General features: G+C 46.2%; 1 protein-coding gene across 4 annotated transcripts in view; it reads left to right on the top strand.

Moving 5' to 3' along the window:
* TEDC1 (tubulin epsilon and delta complex 1) overlaps nucleotides 1–16,635 on the top strand; it is a 156,938-nt gene that overhangs the window by 110,067 nt on the left and 30,236 nt on the right. For all 4 annotated transcript variants that reach the window (XM_037906314.2, XM_037906318.2, XM_037906317.2 and 1 more), the window contains one exon: nucleotides 3,833–4,045. In XM_037906314.2, the coding sequence (XP_037762242.1) occupies nucleotides 3,833–4,045 (213 nt within the window). The remainder of the gene's footprint in view (nucleotides 1–3,832; nucleotides 4,046–16,635) is intronic.

The raw sequence follows: 16,635 nt of genomic DNA, 5'->3' as shown, positions 1-16,635 counted from the left end.
TTTCTGCTCCTTTTTTTTTTTTAATAGTTCAGTGAACCTTTGAAGTGGATTCTTCTGAGGGCTACCCCTCAAAACAAAGTTTAGTCAAACTGTAAAGAACGTGACTTGGAGTCTAGTGGTGAAGAAGGCTCCGTGTTCTTTCTTTTCACCCCCCTGTGTTTGCTGTAATGCAAATTTGCCTGGTCTCCTGCCAGCTCCTCTTCCTGCTGCCTTGAGGACCATGTTTACTACATATATGTAAATTGAGGTAAACAGACATGCCTTGGTTTATGGTAGATCTAGGTCCGGATTTACACCATGTGAACCCCTAAGCACCCCTGGGTGGATGGGCAGCTGCGGGGGCCCCAGCTCTGCACTTCCCCCCACCGCCCGCAGGAGCTCAGAGCTCCAGGGTCTCCCACTGCCTGTGGCAGCTCGGAGCTGTAGAGGGGGCACTCATGGTAGCTCAGAACTCTGGGGGTCCTGCTCCTGTTGCCCGGTGGCAGCCAGGACCGCCGAGCCACCACACGCAGTGGAGTTACCCCCGACTTTTAACTTTTAGGCACCCCACCGCACAGCCCCACCACCACAACTGCCCACTGCCCAGTACCCCAACACCCACATACCTCCCCCACCCCCCACAACCTTCCCCTAGAGACCCACTCTCCTGCGCCCTTCTGCCCGCCAGCCTCACTCACCGGCCCTGATGGGAGATGACTCTGTCCTCCAGGCTGAACCAGCAGCGTGGTCAGGGCCGGTCGGGGATCACCATGGCCCTTTGGGAGCAGCACAATCAGCCAGGTTGGAGCAGGAGCAGGGCCTGCACAGGTCGGGTTCCCTCAGGACCCACTTGCCCAGCAGCGCCACCTGCGTTGGACTGCTCTGAGTTCTTCCACTGTCACAGGAGGCTGCTTCACCTTCCATGCTGTCAGGAACGCTTCAGCTGGACTGTGTGGGGCCGTCTCCCCCTCATCTGGCCCCGCCCCCTGCCGGGAGCCAGGAGCAACAAACCTTGAATTTTTAGGCACCCCTAGAACGTCAGCATCCCTAAGCTTGAGTCTACTGTGAGTAACTGGAAATCCGGCCCTGGATAGATCTGTTTAACAACTTTTGCTGAGTCAGGCCTGTATGTATTTGAACATGTGCTAACTATATCGTACAAGGGGATTTCATAACTTTACATATAATATTGCTACATACATTTCACCATGCTGTTATTGACCAGTGAGTTATTTGTTTTCAAATGAAACCTCACAAGACATATATTGTACAGTGATTATTACGATAGTGTGAAGGCTGTGAATACAAGGGTGCTTTTGGTCAGAGTTGCCTTTATATTATCAGAAAAAGATTACAGTTCTTTGAAAAGCTGTAGGTTCATGTCTTCACATATAATGAGCATTAAACTACCAGGTAAAGGTGGTCCTGTGACTATAAATCACCTGCAACATATGCAGAAGAAAGTGCCATAAACCAGTTTTACACAGAACTTCAAGCAGACATTTCACAAACCCCATTTAGAGGTGGTTTCCTTTCATGTTATAGCAGTCTCTGATGATGACCCAGCATATTTGTTTTAAGAACACTTTCACAGCAGATTTGACAAAATGCAAAAAGGTACCGATGTGAGATTTCTAAAAATAGCTACAGCACTCGACCCAAGGTTTAAGAATTTGAAGTGCTGTCCAAAATCTGAGAGGGACGAAGTGTGGGAGCATGCTTTTAGAAGTCTTAAAAGAGCAACACTCTGATGTGGAAACTACAGAACCCAAACCACCAAAAAAAAGAAAGTAAATCTTTTGGTGGTGGCATCTGACTCATGATGAAAATGAACATGCGCCAGTCCACACTGCTTTGGATCGTTATCAAGCAGAACCCATCAGCAGCATGGAAGCATGTCCTCTGGAATGGTGGTTGAAGCATGAACGGACATATGAATCTTTAGCGCATCTGGCATGTAAATATCTTGCAACGCCAGCTACAACAATGCCATGCGAATGCCAGTTCTCACTTTCAGGTGACGTAAAAAAGATGCAGGCAGCATTATCTCCTGCAAATTGTAACCAACCTTGTTTGTCTGAGTGATTGGCTGACCAAGAAGTAAGACTGACTGGACTCGTAGGCTATAAAGTTTTACATTGTTTTATTTTTGAATTCAGTTTTATTTGTACATAATTTCACATTTGTAAGTTCAACTTTCATGATAGAGATTGCACTACAGTACTTGTATTCCCGCATGCTCTAGCAATATTTTTATACTCCTCCCTAGTCATCTGTCCAAGTTTCCACTTCTTGTAAGCTTCCTTTTTGTGTTTAAGCTCACCAAAGATTTCTCTGTTAAGCCAAGCTGGTCGCCTGCCATATTTGCTATTCTTTCTGCACATCGGTATGGTTTATTCCTGCGCTGTCAATAAGGCTTCTTTAAAATACAGCCAGCTCTCCTGGACTTCTTTCCCCCTCAGCCTCGCAGTTCCCTGAGGGAGTCAAAGTCTTCTTTTCTGAAGTCCAGGGTACGTATTTTGCTGCTCTGCTTTCTTCCTTTTGTCAGGATCCTGAACTCGACCATCTCATGGTCACTGCTACCCAGGTTGCCGCCTACTTTTACTTCCCCTACCAATTCTTCCCTGTTTGTGAGCAGCAGGTCAAGAGGAGCTCAGCCCCTAGTTTGTTCCTCCAGCACTTGCACCAGGAAGTTGTCCCAAACACTCTCCAAAAACTTCCTGGATTGTGTGTGCACTGCTGTATTGCTCTCCCAGCAGATGTCAGGGTGATTGAAGTCCCCCATTAGAACCAGAGCCTGTGATCTGGAAACTTCTGTTAAGTGTCTGAAGAAAGCCTCATCTACCTGATACTCCTGGTCTGGTGGGCTATAGCACTTCACTCTTGCCCGTTTACTTTATGTAGAAGGTGCTATTCTGCTGCTACTACTACTAATACTGACAAGCTACAGGACAAATCCTCAGGCCTGGTCTACATTTAAATAGCTACAGCACTCAGGGGTGTGAAAAATCCACCCACCCGCAAGTGCTGTAGCTATGCCAATCTAACTCCCAGTGTAGATTCAACTAGGTCGACAGAAGAATGCTTCCATTGACCTAACTACCAGTGCTTGGGGAGGTGGAGTTCATATAGCAGCAAACAAACCCCTTCCATTGCTGCATCTACACTATGGAGTTATGCTGGCATAGCTATGACATTGTAGCTATGTTATTACAGTCCCTGTAGTGTAGACATGGCCTTAGATAGCCATTGTGCACTGAATTCAAGACTGATGCTTGTATGGGTAAGATTTAAGACAAAACAGATGAACTGTTTTAGGCCAGAGTTTGAAATAATCACTACTCACTTTGAGTGCAGTAATTATATTAATAATCCTTAAATATATATATATATATATATATATATATATATATATATATATATATATAAAAAATTCTCCCTCTAGTCCTGACATTGAACATAGAGGTCATAAAGAGAACACCCCTTCCTCAGATCTCTGGAGGCCATGTTCAGAGCTTCTGAAGCACTGATCTGTGACCATCTTACATTCCATGGATTGTGTTTGGTTTCAATAACAGAAGTGCAGTATAGCTTACAGTAGGCAGTTTCCTGTCCGTTGGGTGTTTGCTAATTCAGAAATACCTTAAAACATGTATTTATTAGCAAGCTAAGCAGGTTCTGTTCAGTAATAGTACTGTTTTTTTAAATATGTGGAGTAACAGTGTCTGAGATCAGCACAGTCAATTCACAGTAGGTTCTTAAAATTAAATATTGGGGAAACACATGGCAAGCAAATTATTTCCGGTTGGTACTATAAAGTTAATGAACTTTTACCATGTATTTTTTCCTTTAGGAAACTGTATTAGATACCCTATCTGAAGATGCAAATACATTCAAGTCAGAAGATGTTTGTAAAGAGAAAAACAATTTGCCAAATGCTAACTTGTGTTGCCACATTGCTAGCAATATTATTGGAGAAATTGACAAATTGACCAAAGATCTAGTGACTCTACATGATGGGCTGCATGAGCTAGTAACTTGCAAGAAGTCAGCATGGTATGAAAAGGTAAGGATTGTATTTATTTCTTGACTTAAGGAAAATACCTCATTGTTCCATTTTATTGTCATGGACAAGATGACTGCTACTGTGTATGAACCATGAGCTGATTCTCACCACAGAACTCCTGTGACTCTTACTATGATTATTTATTACTTGTTTCAGATAATGCCCACAGAGTGTTAAGTGCTTTTCAAACAAAAAATAAGGTACAGTCCCAACCCCAATGAGGTTTTGTTCAGAAACCAGACAGATGATGTGGTCCCTACTCCAATGAGGATACATTCTGAAACCAGACAGATGTGCTTGCATTGTGAGGGGAGGAGTAAGAGGATAGAGACTATGGAGGAGAGGGAGGCAGGAGAGGATGGGATCATTGGGCCTAATGGAGGGGAAGAAGAGGACATCAGATGGGAAATCGTAGTGTTTGTGGTGGTGGCAAAGGAGGAGAGGTTAATCAAAGAGAAAAGTGTGGGAGGTCATGTCAGGTGTTAAGGCTGAATCCCCACTCTGTCACTTTGAGTGCAGAAGGTGGGGGCCCACAAGGATTCTAAAAATTAATACTGGCCACTCCAGGTTTGTATTAAACTCCCAAGGTTACAAGCTTTTCTCTGACCTTGGCTTGGTAAACGCTGCCACTACCTAAATGCAAAAAATCACAGCTTTGAACCCAGGAAGGAGCACTTGGGAATTCCTCCCTGTGTGGTACCCTCAAGCCCTCCCTGGGGGGAAGAGCTGAGAAAGAAAACAAGTTGCCACCAGCTAATCAAACAGTATATGCACAAACCTCTTAGGACACCAAAAATCCAGTCCTGTTCTTAAAAAAGGTAAATTTTATTAAAAACAAAAAGGAAAAAACTACATTTGGAACTTAGGCTTTTGCTAGATTTTAAAAGAGCAATTCCAAAAATTAAGCACCCAAAATAGCTTTCTTGGGGGTTCAGTTTAAAGGTTACAAGCAAACAAAAGCATCTGGGGTTAGCACAGAGGAGTCCACAAGCCTTAAAAAATAAACAGAAATAAACCTAACTGCATCTTCTAAACATTCCCTGCCTTCCAATGATTCCGTCTAGATATGGAAGATAATTTTTCATACCTGGTTCAAAGCTTACACAGCATTCCTGCTTATAGCATTGCTGCTCCATGTCCCTGCAGCCCAGAGAGAACAACAGACAAAGGGGGAAAAACCAGGAGTACTTGTGGCACCTTAGAGACTAACAAATACACTAAAGTCTCTAAGGTGCCACAAGTACTCCTGTTTTTTTTTTTTTGCAGATACATACTAACACGGCTGCTACTCTGAGACAAAGGGAAAGTTTCTTTCCCAATTCTAAAAAGTTCTACCTTCCCATTGGCTCTTTTGGTGAGGTGCCCACTTCCTTTTTTTTTTTTTTTTTTTTAAATTAACCTGTGGGCTTGTTAACCCTTTACAGGTAAAGCAAGTAGAGAACAGCTACCAAGAGGAATTTTATAGCTAACTGGCTGGCTGGGTGTTCATAAAAGGGAGCTATCCCCACTCCATTTATTACAGCAGGTCTTGTCAGTTTTCACTGAGAGGGAGTCTCCTAGAGATGGCTGAGGAAGTTGAGAGGGAGGAGGTTTTCAGAAGGGAGTGGAAGGTTGCAATGAGGTAACAGGAATTGAGTGGGAGTCAGCAAGAGAGGAATAGTGTTGCTTGCCCAGGAATAAAGTAGAACTGAAGGAGAAGAGAACACAGTTGATTTCGAAGAAGCCTTTGTGGCCAGTGGACTTTCTCCAGGGGCAATCGGTGGCCAGGAGCAGGAGAACATTGGGAGTGAGCCAAGGTTGTGGGGTTAGTGAGATGGACTTCGTGGTGGGACAGGCTAAAGAACCAAGTGTAGTGGAAGGATTGGACATCTGACTCTGCTGAGGAGAGGGATGAGAGAACTGGGGACGGGTGGGAGTGTGGAAGAGAAGTCCTAGAAGTTGATGGATTGGAGCTCATGACAAGGCCAGGTGGAGGTAGGTGAATCAGGGAATGTGTGTTTTAAGGATCTGGTGGTGGTTGTAGAGGGGGAACTCGGATATTCGGAAATGGTGAGGGGAGCAGGTGTAATGAAGACAAGGATGGGTAAGTGGCCCTTTTGACAAGTGGGGTTGATCCAGAGTTGAAGGTCAAATGAGTCAGAGGGTGAGGAAGACAGGATGTTGAGGTGTCAGACAGGAGGCTTAAGTCATGAAGGATGACTGTCATGAGAGGAAGAGACAGCAATCAAAATCCAAGAAGTTGGTTGGAAAAACTGCAGGGTGAAAGACAATAGGGCATGGGGAGAATAGAGGCTAATGGAGTGTTGCTCAAGAGAGTGAGGTAGAAGTTGCTGATATATGGATAACAGGTACATGAACCATTTTGGGGTGACGGGTGTGAGAGGAGAGGTCACCACAGGAGAGAGCAGCTGTGGAGAGAGCGTCATGTGGGATCAAAAAGCAGGGGAGATGGTTGCAGTTTTGCATGGGGTAGACCTAGCTCTTTCCCTTTGTTTGGCTGCTTTGTACGGGCTGACCACTGTTTCTAAAGCTGTGATTGCATTGGCCAACCAATAGCATTCTTCTGTTGAATGGGAAAATCTACTTTAAAGCAATAAGAGAGCTGAGATTTGGAACTTTAAAAAATAAAATTCCAGTGTATGGTTCCTGGAGCAAAGTAAACTCTGACTTCTATATATATTACCATAAATGCTGTTAAATACTGCCTTCATATTAAATAATATTAATGCTGTAATAATGTTGTGTATTTAAAATCTCCACTTTAAGATTGCATTAATGTAACTTTTGGGGTTTCATTTCCTTACTTTTATAAAGGAAAAAAGTAAGGATTCATTAATTGCACACTGAAATAAATGTCCTGGATTTGTGTACTTGATTGATGTCCTGGTCATACATTGCAGTATGTCTGAGGTTCAGTGAATGTAATGGAAGGTATAACCATTGAAACAATACAGTGAGTACAGTGAGATGTGGTGTTAAAAGGATAGTTTATCAGAAGTGCCACCCCTTCCACATCCTACAAAGAACCATTCTGTAACACTAGATGACAGAGCCTTTTGGGAAGCAGAAAGTCAGATGATTCTCCATCAGTCTTTCTTATAGCAATCCCCCCAGCTGTCAGTAGTCCTCCTTACGCATAATACTGTCTCCCCTCAGTCTGTCTTATTCCTGCGGGCATGCTGAATGCTGAGCCTTCTCTAGCCCCCACTCAAACAATCTTCTACCTCTTCCCCAGGAGAAATGAGATTCTTGTGAAAAAAGACTGGAGAGGGAAGAATCTGATGTGTCAGAAAAGAGAAGATGTACAGTAGCCAGTGGAGTCAGTGGATACTGACTGATCTGTCTTGGATATGGACCGGTCCTGGGTTACTGAGGCCAGAAATAATCTTGGATCTCTTAAGAAGACTCCCATGGGTCTTTATTACAGCCTTGTGCCCACTTGCTTAGATTGGATCGTATAACAAAAGTGTGTGCATCCACAAAGTATGCTATTTGAACCACTGTATCTCAGTCACGTGAAAATCTATTTTCATCAACCACTAAAGGCACATCTCCAACTTTCATAGCTTATTTCCTTTGTAAACTTCAAATTCCTGTCACCTCCCACTGAATCTTTAGGTCTTCTTTTTAAAGTTCCCAAGCTTTTTATTAATAAATGCAAAAGTATGTTTCCCCACTCTCTTCCTTCTTGAAAAGGGCGAGAGCATTTTTGCTGAAGCTTTCAAAAGAAAAAGAAAAACCTGAGGAGAAACTTCCCAAACTTCAGCCCCAAAGTAAAAAAAGCTTAGCAAAGGAATAAGCATCTGAAAAAGGCGTTCTAGAACAAAATTTTTTGGCAGCCTGACTGTAGGCATTTCTCAGTGAATAGTAATGGTGATGTCTTCTTTTCATCAGAAAACCAGCTCTTTGTTGACTGATTATAATTGTGACATAGAAAGTAATTCAGCTACTCATATGGTTGACTTTTTAGTTAGTTTGCACATAGCAGGTCTTTTATTTAAAATGATTTGTCCTAAATCCCTTTGTAAAATTAAAAACTAGCTCTTGGGTGAGAAGTGTTTGTCATCCTGCAGCTCTTTCTTTGAATTTGTGGTTGGAATGACATTTTAATCAATCCAAACTCTGAAAGAATTTCTCTGTGCATAAGTACCAATTGCCAGACTTCTGCCACCTCGACTGATGTGACAGTTTTACTGATACCTGTGTGTGAGGGAGTAATAGGTTCAGAAACTTGGAGGAGGGGAGAGAGAAAACATATCTGTATATCCAGAAATGTGACCTGAATTCTAGGCTTTATTCCATCTAGAATCAGGCAAAAACTTTGTTCTTTGGAGACATTTTCAGGGTTTGCAAAGGATCAAAAACTTGTATGAAATGACTAAGTTTTAAAAATGACTCTCTGCTCAGAAATAAATTAAACTGTAAAAGCAGAAATGTCCTTCTTCCAAAGGAGAAATTGTTCTTTGTTTGTTCTTTTCTGAGCATTTCATTTATTATTTACTCCCCAGTTTGAGAGGGGATTTGGTTTCAAGTTGAGTTAAACATTCAGAAATGCACATTGAAACACTGAAGATGTTTGACTGTAGATGATGATTTCTTTAGTTTTATTCAGATAGACACTTACACCCTGCTGAGTTTCTGTGAGGCGTGTGATGCTGCAACTTGGGAGTCTTCCGTGTTCTTCAGCAGTCCAAGTCAAGCCAGAATCCCTTGGGGTTATGGTTGTAATTATGCTGTACTGCTACTAATGAATCTCTTTTGAGGATGAGGTCGCATTGAGTAGATCTGCTCATGTGAGGTTGCGTATACTCCTCCATACAACTCATTGTGGTTGCATGCTTGCCCAGTCATGGATCTGAATATTGAGGCTTATGAGTATACTAGAGATTATTGCCCGAGGCCCATGCCATAAGTTTTCAACCATGACTGTATGGAGCACAGGAACCCACTACTTTCTTTGTGTACGTTGTAGTGCATATTCCCATTCTGTGCAGGTATCATCTAGGGCTACTGGTAGTTGTGCTTTTGAATTTTTCCTGTTTCTTCAGCTTGCTCATTAGGAACAGTATCTGCTGGGTCTCTCATTTCTTGAGGTCTCATCTCTCAATGTATATTTTCTTTACTTTTGCCTCTTCTTTGTAATATTTTATGGAATGTAATGGCATGAGTCATGGCTCTAAGGTGCAGGTGGCAGCCCTAAGTTCCTCAACTGCTTCCAAAAGTCCAGTGAGTGAAACCTGCTGACACTTTGAGTGGTTGAGTTGGTGGTGTGCCTCCCTCTGCTGTGGTTGATGGTTTTGCTTTCTGAGAGGTGTCTCATTATGTATCGGGGAGGAAGAATAGGGCCTTCTGGAAAAGGGCCACTTGCAATAAACTAGTGTAAGCACTGACTGGATCTCTTGAAGGTCAGCTCGTGTAGTGAGCCCCTGCATAGAGCCCAAGAGCTGTGCCTCATTTAATCTGTCTCAGAACGTGCTCCTTATTATGGATGCACATGGATATTGCTTAGAACTGGGCATCCCATGTAATTTACCCCCTTCCTCCCCTGAGAACCGGATTGTCGCACATTGTGCTGTGGAGTGTGCTCTAGGTAGGCCTCTCCATCTCTTGCCCTGGGGTCACCAAAGAAATGCTTGATTAGGTAGCCTATAATCAGGCATTCTTAAAAGATGCCCCAAATATATCCATCTCTTCTTCTGGACTACTACTTGTATTGTTATAAGTAGGGGTTTCCATTCTGGGACCTCTTCATTACTTATTTTATCAGTCCCTTTTACTTTGAATATTCTACGCAACACATGCAGCTGTGATGAAGGCAGAAGTCTTTAGTGCTGTCTGTTTCAGAAGTGAAATAGCGGAGAAGGCCAGCTGCCATGCCAAAGTGACTCCCAGGGCTGGGGAACAAACAAGAGGATACTGCCATCATACAAACCCAAGGAATACCCAAGCCTCCTTGCCATACCTTCCTGTGGACTCCTAATCCTGTTGTTGAATACATTTACATCAGCTTCCCAGACTCACCTGCTTGTGCAGCCCCCTGGGGCCAAAAAATTTTAAGGCCTGAGTTGGTGACATCACAACACTGCTGCATCATCTTCTCTGCTGAGGTCTGAGGCCCTCCTAATCATATTTGGCTCCAGGGAGCATTGGAAGCAGGTGAGTTTGGGAGAACTCATGTAAGTGCATCCAAGGACAGGATTAGGACTGTATACGAAGGTGTGGTGGGATCTTGCTATTTTTGTTCTGAAACCAGTGATCTATGAAGTGACCTGGGATTCCAGAGGGGGCTGGCTGGACAGATCTTTTCAATATGTTTTGGAAAGCGATATTTCCAGGACCCTTGAGTGCAGAGCTGTGCCATGTCCCACTGCTCTGAATCTGCTAGTGGAAACCATTTTAAAATCAGTTCTTGAAAATAATTTCAGGACATGGTCAGTTTCCCCATGTTCATGATGCCCAACCCCCTGCTCAAAACAGGACCAATCCCCAACTAAATCATCCCAACAAGGGCTTTGTCAAGCCTGACCTTAAAAACTTCCAAGGAAGGATATTCCACCACCTCCCTAGGTAACACATTCCAGCGTTTCACCACCCTCCTAGTGAAAAAGTTTTTCCTAGTATATCCAACCTAAACCTCCCCCACTGCAACTTGAGACCATTGCTCCTTGTTCTGTCGTCAGCTACCACTGAGAACAGTCTAGATCCATCCTCTTTGGAACCCCCTTTCAGGTAGTTGAAAGCAGCTATCAAATCCCCCCTCATTCTTCTCTTCTGCAGACTAAACAATCCCAGTTCCCTCAGCCTCTCCTCATAAGTCATATGTTCCAGTCCCCTAATCATTTTTGTTGCCCTCCTCTGGACTCTTTCCAATTTTTCCACATCCTCCTTGTAGTGTGGGGCCCAAAACTGGACACAGTACTCCAGATGAGGCCTCACCAATGTCGAATAGAGGGGAACGATCACGTCCCTCGATCTGCTGGCAGTGCCCCTACTTATACATCCCAAAATGCCATTGGCCTTCTTGGCAACAAGGGCATACTGTTGACTCATATCTAGCTTCTCGTCCACTGTAACCCCTAGGTCCTTTTCTGCAGAACTGCTGCCGAGCCGTTCGGTCCCTAGTCTGTAGCAGTGCATGGGATTCTTCCGTCCTAAGTGCAGGACTCTGCACTTGTCCTTGCTGAACCTCATCAGATTTCTTTTGGCAAAAATCCTCTAATTTGTCTAGGTCCCTCTGTATCCTATCCCTACCCTCCAGTGTATCTACCTCTCCTCCCAGTTTAGTGTCATCTTCAAACTTGCTGAGGGTGCAATCCACGCCATCCTCCAGATCATTTATGAAGATATTGAACAAAACCGGCCCGAGGACAGACCCTTGGGGCACTCCACTTGATATCGGCTGCCAACTAGACATGGAGCCATTGATCACTACCCTTTGAGCCCGACAATCTAGCCAACTTTCTATCCGCCTTATAGTCCATTCATCCAGCCCATACTTCTTTAACTTGCTGGCAAGAATACTGTGGGAGACCATTTCAAAAGCTTTGCTTTAGTCAAGGAACAACACATCCACTGCTTTCCCCTCATCCACAGAGCCAGTTATCTCGTTATAGAAGGCAGTTAGATTAGTCAGGCATGACTTGCCTTTGGTGAATCCATTCTGACTGTTCCTGATCACTTTCCTCTCCTCTAAGTGCTTCAGAATTGATTCCTTGAGGACCTGCTCCATGATTTTTCCGGGGACTGAGGTGAGGCTGACTGGCCTGTAGTTCTCAGGATCCTCCTCCTTCCCTTTTTTAAAGATGGGCCCTACATTAGCCTTTTTCCAGTCGTCCAGGACTTCCCCCGATCGCCATGAGTTTTCAAAGATAATGGCCAATGGCTCTGCAATCACATCCGCCAACTCTTTTAGCACTCTCGGATGCAGCGCATCCGGCCCCATGGGCTTGTGCTCGTCCAGCTTTTCTAAATAGTCCCGAACCACTTCTTTCTTCACAGAGGGTTGGTCACCTCCTCCCCATGCTGTGCTGCCCAGTGCAGTAGTCTAGGAGCTGACCTTGTTCGTGAAGACAGAGGCAAAAAAAGCATTGAGTACATTAGCTTTTTCCACATCCTCTGTCATTAGGTTGCCTCCCTCATTCAGTAAGGGGCCCACACTTTCCTTGACTTTCTTCTTGTTGCTAACATACCTGAAGAAACCCTTCTTGTTACTCTTAACATCTCTTGCTAGGTGCAACTCCAGGTGTGATTTGGCCTTCCTGATTTCACTCCTGCATGCCCGAGCAATATTTTTATACTCCTCCCTGGTCATTTGTCCAATCTTCCACTTCTTGTAAGCTTCTTTTTTGTATTTAAGATCAGCAAGGATTTCACTGTTAAGCCAAGCTGGTCCCCTGCCATATTTACTATTCTTTCTCCACATCGGGATAGTTTCCCTGTAACCTCAATAAGGATTCTTTAAAATACAGCCCACTCTCCTGGACTCCTTTCCCCCTCATGTTATTCTCCCAAGGGATCCTGCCCATCAGTTCCCCGAGGGAGTCAAAGTCTGCTTTTCTGAAGTTCAGGGTCCGTATTCTGCTGCTCTCCTTTCTTCCCTGTGTCAGGATCCTGAACTCGACCATCTCATGGTCACTGCCTCCCAGGTTCCCATCCACTTTAGCTTCCCCTACTAATTCTTCCCGGTTTGTGAGCAGCAGGTCAAGAAGAGCTCTGCCCCTTGTTGGTTCCTCCAGCACCAGGAAATTGTCCCCTACCCTTTCCAAAAACTTCCTGGATTGTCTGTGCACCGCTGTATTGCTCTCCCAGCAGATATCAGGGTGATTGAAGTCTCCCATGAGAACCAGGGCCTGAGTGCCACTCTGTCTTCTGCTAATGTGCAGTGTTATTGCTGCATTATTAAAAGGTAAAGCCAACACACAGAACTCTTTACAACCCCCTTCTCTCCACGGGATTGCTGGGGAGAGGCTGGACCTGTACAGGATAACTGGGGCAAGAGAAACTGTTCCTGTTGAGAGGTTGTCACACAAGCACCATTTCTGGAATCTTTATTTTTCAACTCTTTCAAGGAGAGGTGGCAGCAATGATGGCGGTGTATCTTTCACTCTTGGGTGCACAGGGTTGAATAAGGATAGAACGTTTGGTTAGCAATTGTAACACAGGATAGCTGGGTCACCAGGGCAGCGGGAGATGGGATTAAGGTGCAGTTTTTTGTTTTGTTGTGTTTGTTGTAATGTAGCTAATAAGATGTGCATCTTTGACATATTTTGGCCTTGTGGTTAAACCACTGGACTAGGACTCTGGAGATCTGGGACTGGGTTCATTTCCCAGCTCTGCCATGGACAGACTTCAGGCATATCATTTTATCTCTGTGTGCCTCCATTCCGTATCTGTAAAAGTGTGATGATAATCCATTCTTTCACTTGCCCTTTGTCTTGGCTGTTTAGATTGCAAGCTCTTTGGGGTAGGACTGCATCTCGCTCTGAGTATGTAGAGTTCTTAGCACAGCAGGACTCCAGTCCTATTTGGGGCCCCACTTAATCAGGCACTGCTGCAATACAAAGAATAAGGATGCTATTCCAGTTGGCTCTGGGCTATTCCATTCTTGACTGGGCCTCATCACCCTGCTCCAGGTTGAAGCAGTTGGTGTTCGAGAGGTGCTCCATTTGTGACAGCATAGTATTTGTTTCTGTCTGGCTCGCTCAGTATTTGATCTGCCTTGTAAAGAAGTCATTTCCAAGGGTCTTTATTATTTTATTTCCTGTAATAAATCACTGTCTATTTTAGCTCAGCTTCCAGCTGAGGCAAGCATCCAGACATGCCCGAAGGACAGCCTGTTATGTGTCTGATGCTGTGGCTTGATGTGGAGTCTCTGAGGTCATCGTAGTACTGACGTCATGGTGGAACAGCTTGGGGTTTCTTTGACATTCAGGCTATATCCACACTTTTTGGCTCCCGTTTTCTGGACCCTATTATGCCTTACCGCCAGTACCTCCGACTGAGTAATTGAAAGTTCAAACAAGAAAATGCTCAAGTGATTTTAGAAACCCCAACGCAGGCTCACCAATATTGGCTCTTCTTTGAGTGATTGCTCATGTGCATTCCACAATAGGTGTGCATGCTTGCCACGTGCACTGGTGCCGGAAGTTTTTCCCCTAGCAGTACCCGTAGGGGAGCGCCCCTAGCGACCCCTGGAGTGGCACCGCCATGGTGCGGTATAAGGGGCGCTGCACGCTCCCCGCACCCTCAGTTCCTTCTTGCCACCAGTGAAGGTGCTTTGGAACTGCTCTGCTCCAGCTCTGCTGTAGTTTTCTCTGTTTGGACTTTGTTTAGTTTGTAGTTAGTTAGTACCTGTAGTTTAAAAAAAAGAAAAAAGGAAGTAATATAGTTAAGTAGCTTTAAGTCGCGCAACACTTGTAAAAGGCCTATGCCTGTGAGTGATCCACACACTGACTGTTTACGCTGTTTGGGGGAAAGCCACCCCAGTGACTGCTGCAAAATTTGCAGAACTTTTAAGCCTCGGACCAAGAAGGAGCGGGACATACAGCTCCGAGCCATTTTGATGGAGTTGGCCCTGACCCCAGCACCGCTGCACCACTCCGAGTTGGCACCGAGCTCCGTGGCATCAGTGCGTGGCAACCCAATGGTGCCTTCCACCAGTCGACACCGCTTCCTGTCCACGGGACACTCTGAAAAGGCGAAGAAGAGATCTTCTCCATCAAGGCACCGGGGCAAGGCTGGGGGCAAGACTAGACCTGTGTTGGGCAGCTCTCGATCCCCATCGACCTCGTGGCCTCCGACTCAAGTAGAGTGGAGTAGGCTGTCCCACTCCTAGCTGACCTCCCCAGACTCCAGCGGCCACATTCTGGTGTCCTCCATGCCGGAGGCCCTGCAGGCAGCTCAAGATGATGTATCTCTACTGGTACGGGTTGCACTGACACCAGCAGCTCCCCAGTCCAGAGGCAAGCCGGCACTCAGACCTCCACAGTTGCCGCCCAGACGGTACTGCACACAGTCGAGGGAAGGTTCCCGTTGCCGCTCTACGCAGAGTGACTGTCCCACTCGCAGGCTACACTGGTCCCCATCGAACCCCACCAGGTTGTCTGGCTGGGTGCCAAGCAGCAGGGGATCCAGGCACTGCTCCACCTCGAGGGAGTGCAGACCTAGCGATCAGAGCGTGCCCTGCTGGGACTGGAACAGACGGCACTGGAGGTTGCTGACTCCGAGAAGCTATTGTAGCCCCTCGCGGTACCGATGTCGACGCTGCACCCGCTCTTCGTCCCGGGTGAGGTCCCTGCCACAGCACTGCTCCTGCAGCCCAAGGCATAGATCGTCAGCCACAGGCCGTCACGGATCCACCTGTCAGAGCCATTTGTGGAATAGCTGTTACAGACAGTACTCCCGCTCCTCCACACCTGGTTCATAGTCTCAAGCCCAGCACCACTCTTGACGTCATCACTTGTTCCCGTCCCGGGATAGAGGTAGATCATATGCCAGCCTGGCCTCCCTTCGGAGTTGACAGTCAGTGAGCCAGGCAGGGCAGTCTGCACCAACGGTGCCACAGCAGGTGCAATGACACCGGGCTCCCTGGCCAGCGCCCTGGTACCAGTGGTCCTATGGACCCCGATGCAGCCCTCGGTGGTGGCTCGTTCGGTGGCCGGAGCCTTGGAAAGACCATCGGCCTCCCTCTCTCAGCCCCCCAGGAAAGGGTCAGCGGAGCGCTTCTCTCCAGTTCTGCGCTCAAAAGGGGACCGAGTGTTGGCACCGGTGGGGACGCAGAGTACCACACCCCCATCCTCATCCTCCCCAGATGAGGCAATCACGGCACCTCCTCCCCCTGTTCCTCAGGAGGACACAAAAGCCCACCAGGAACTTTTGAAGAGGGTGGCATTAAGCGTCAGTTTACAAGCTGAGGTGGTGGAGGAACCCTCAGACTCCCTCTATGATGTCCTCTTGGCTGCAGCGCCCGGCCAAGGTGGCTCTCCCCCTCTACGAAGGGGTGGCAAAGATCTCAAATGCCCTGTGGCAGACCTCGGCTTCCTTGCCCTCCATCTCTAAGAGGGCAGAGCAGAAGTATTTCGTGCCCGCCAAGGGACACGAGTATCTATATACCCACCCCGCCCCCAACTCTCTAGTGGTCGAGGCGGTCAACCATAAGAGCGTCAGGGCCAACCCACTCCTACCCCTAAGAATAAGGACTTGAGGAGACTAGACTTACTCGGTAGAAACATTTATTCTTCCTTGAGCTTCCAGCTGAGGGTGGCGAACCAACAAGCCCTGCTGGGCAGATATGACTTTAACTTGTGTGGTTCAAAGCTGAAGTTTGCGCACTCCCTCCAGGAGCGTGATAAAAAGGAGTTTAAGACTCTGGTTGAGGAGGGCACAGCTGCTGCCAGGGCGGCCCTTCAGGCAGCCTCGGATGCCGCATATACAGCTGCAAGATCTATGGCCTCTGTGATGTCTATGAGAAGAGCATTATGGCTCCTGTTGTTGGGTTTGTCCAGTGAGGCACAGAACTCCTTGCAGGACCTCCCATTTGATGGCAAGGCCCTGTTCGTGGAACAAACAGACATGAAGTTACGCTGTCTCAA

The sequence above is a fragment of the Chelonia mydas genome, chromosome 8 (genome assembly GCF_015237465.2).
Source record: "Chelonia mydas isolate rCheMyd1 chromosome 8, rCheMyd1.pri.v2, whole genome shotgun sequence".
Classification (NCBI taxonomy): domain Eukaryota; kingdom Metazoa; phylum Chordata; order Testudines; family Cheloniidae; genus Chelonia; species Chelonia mydas.
The sequence above is the reverse complement of the archived record's forward strand: the minus strand, read 5'-3'. Positions and strand labels throughout refer to the sequence as shown.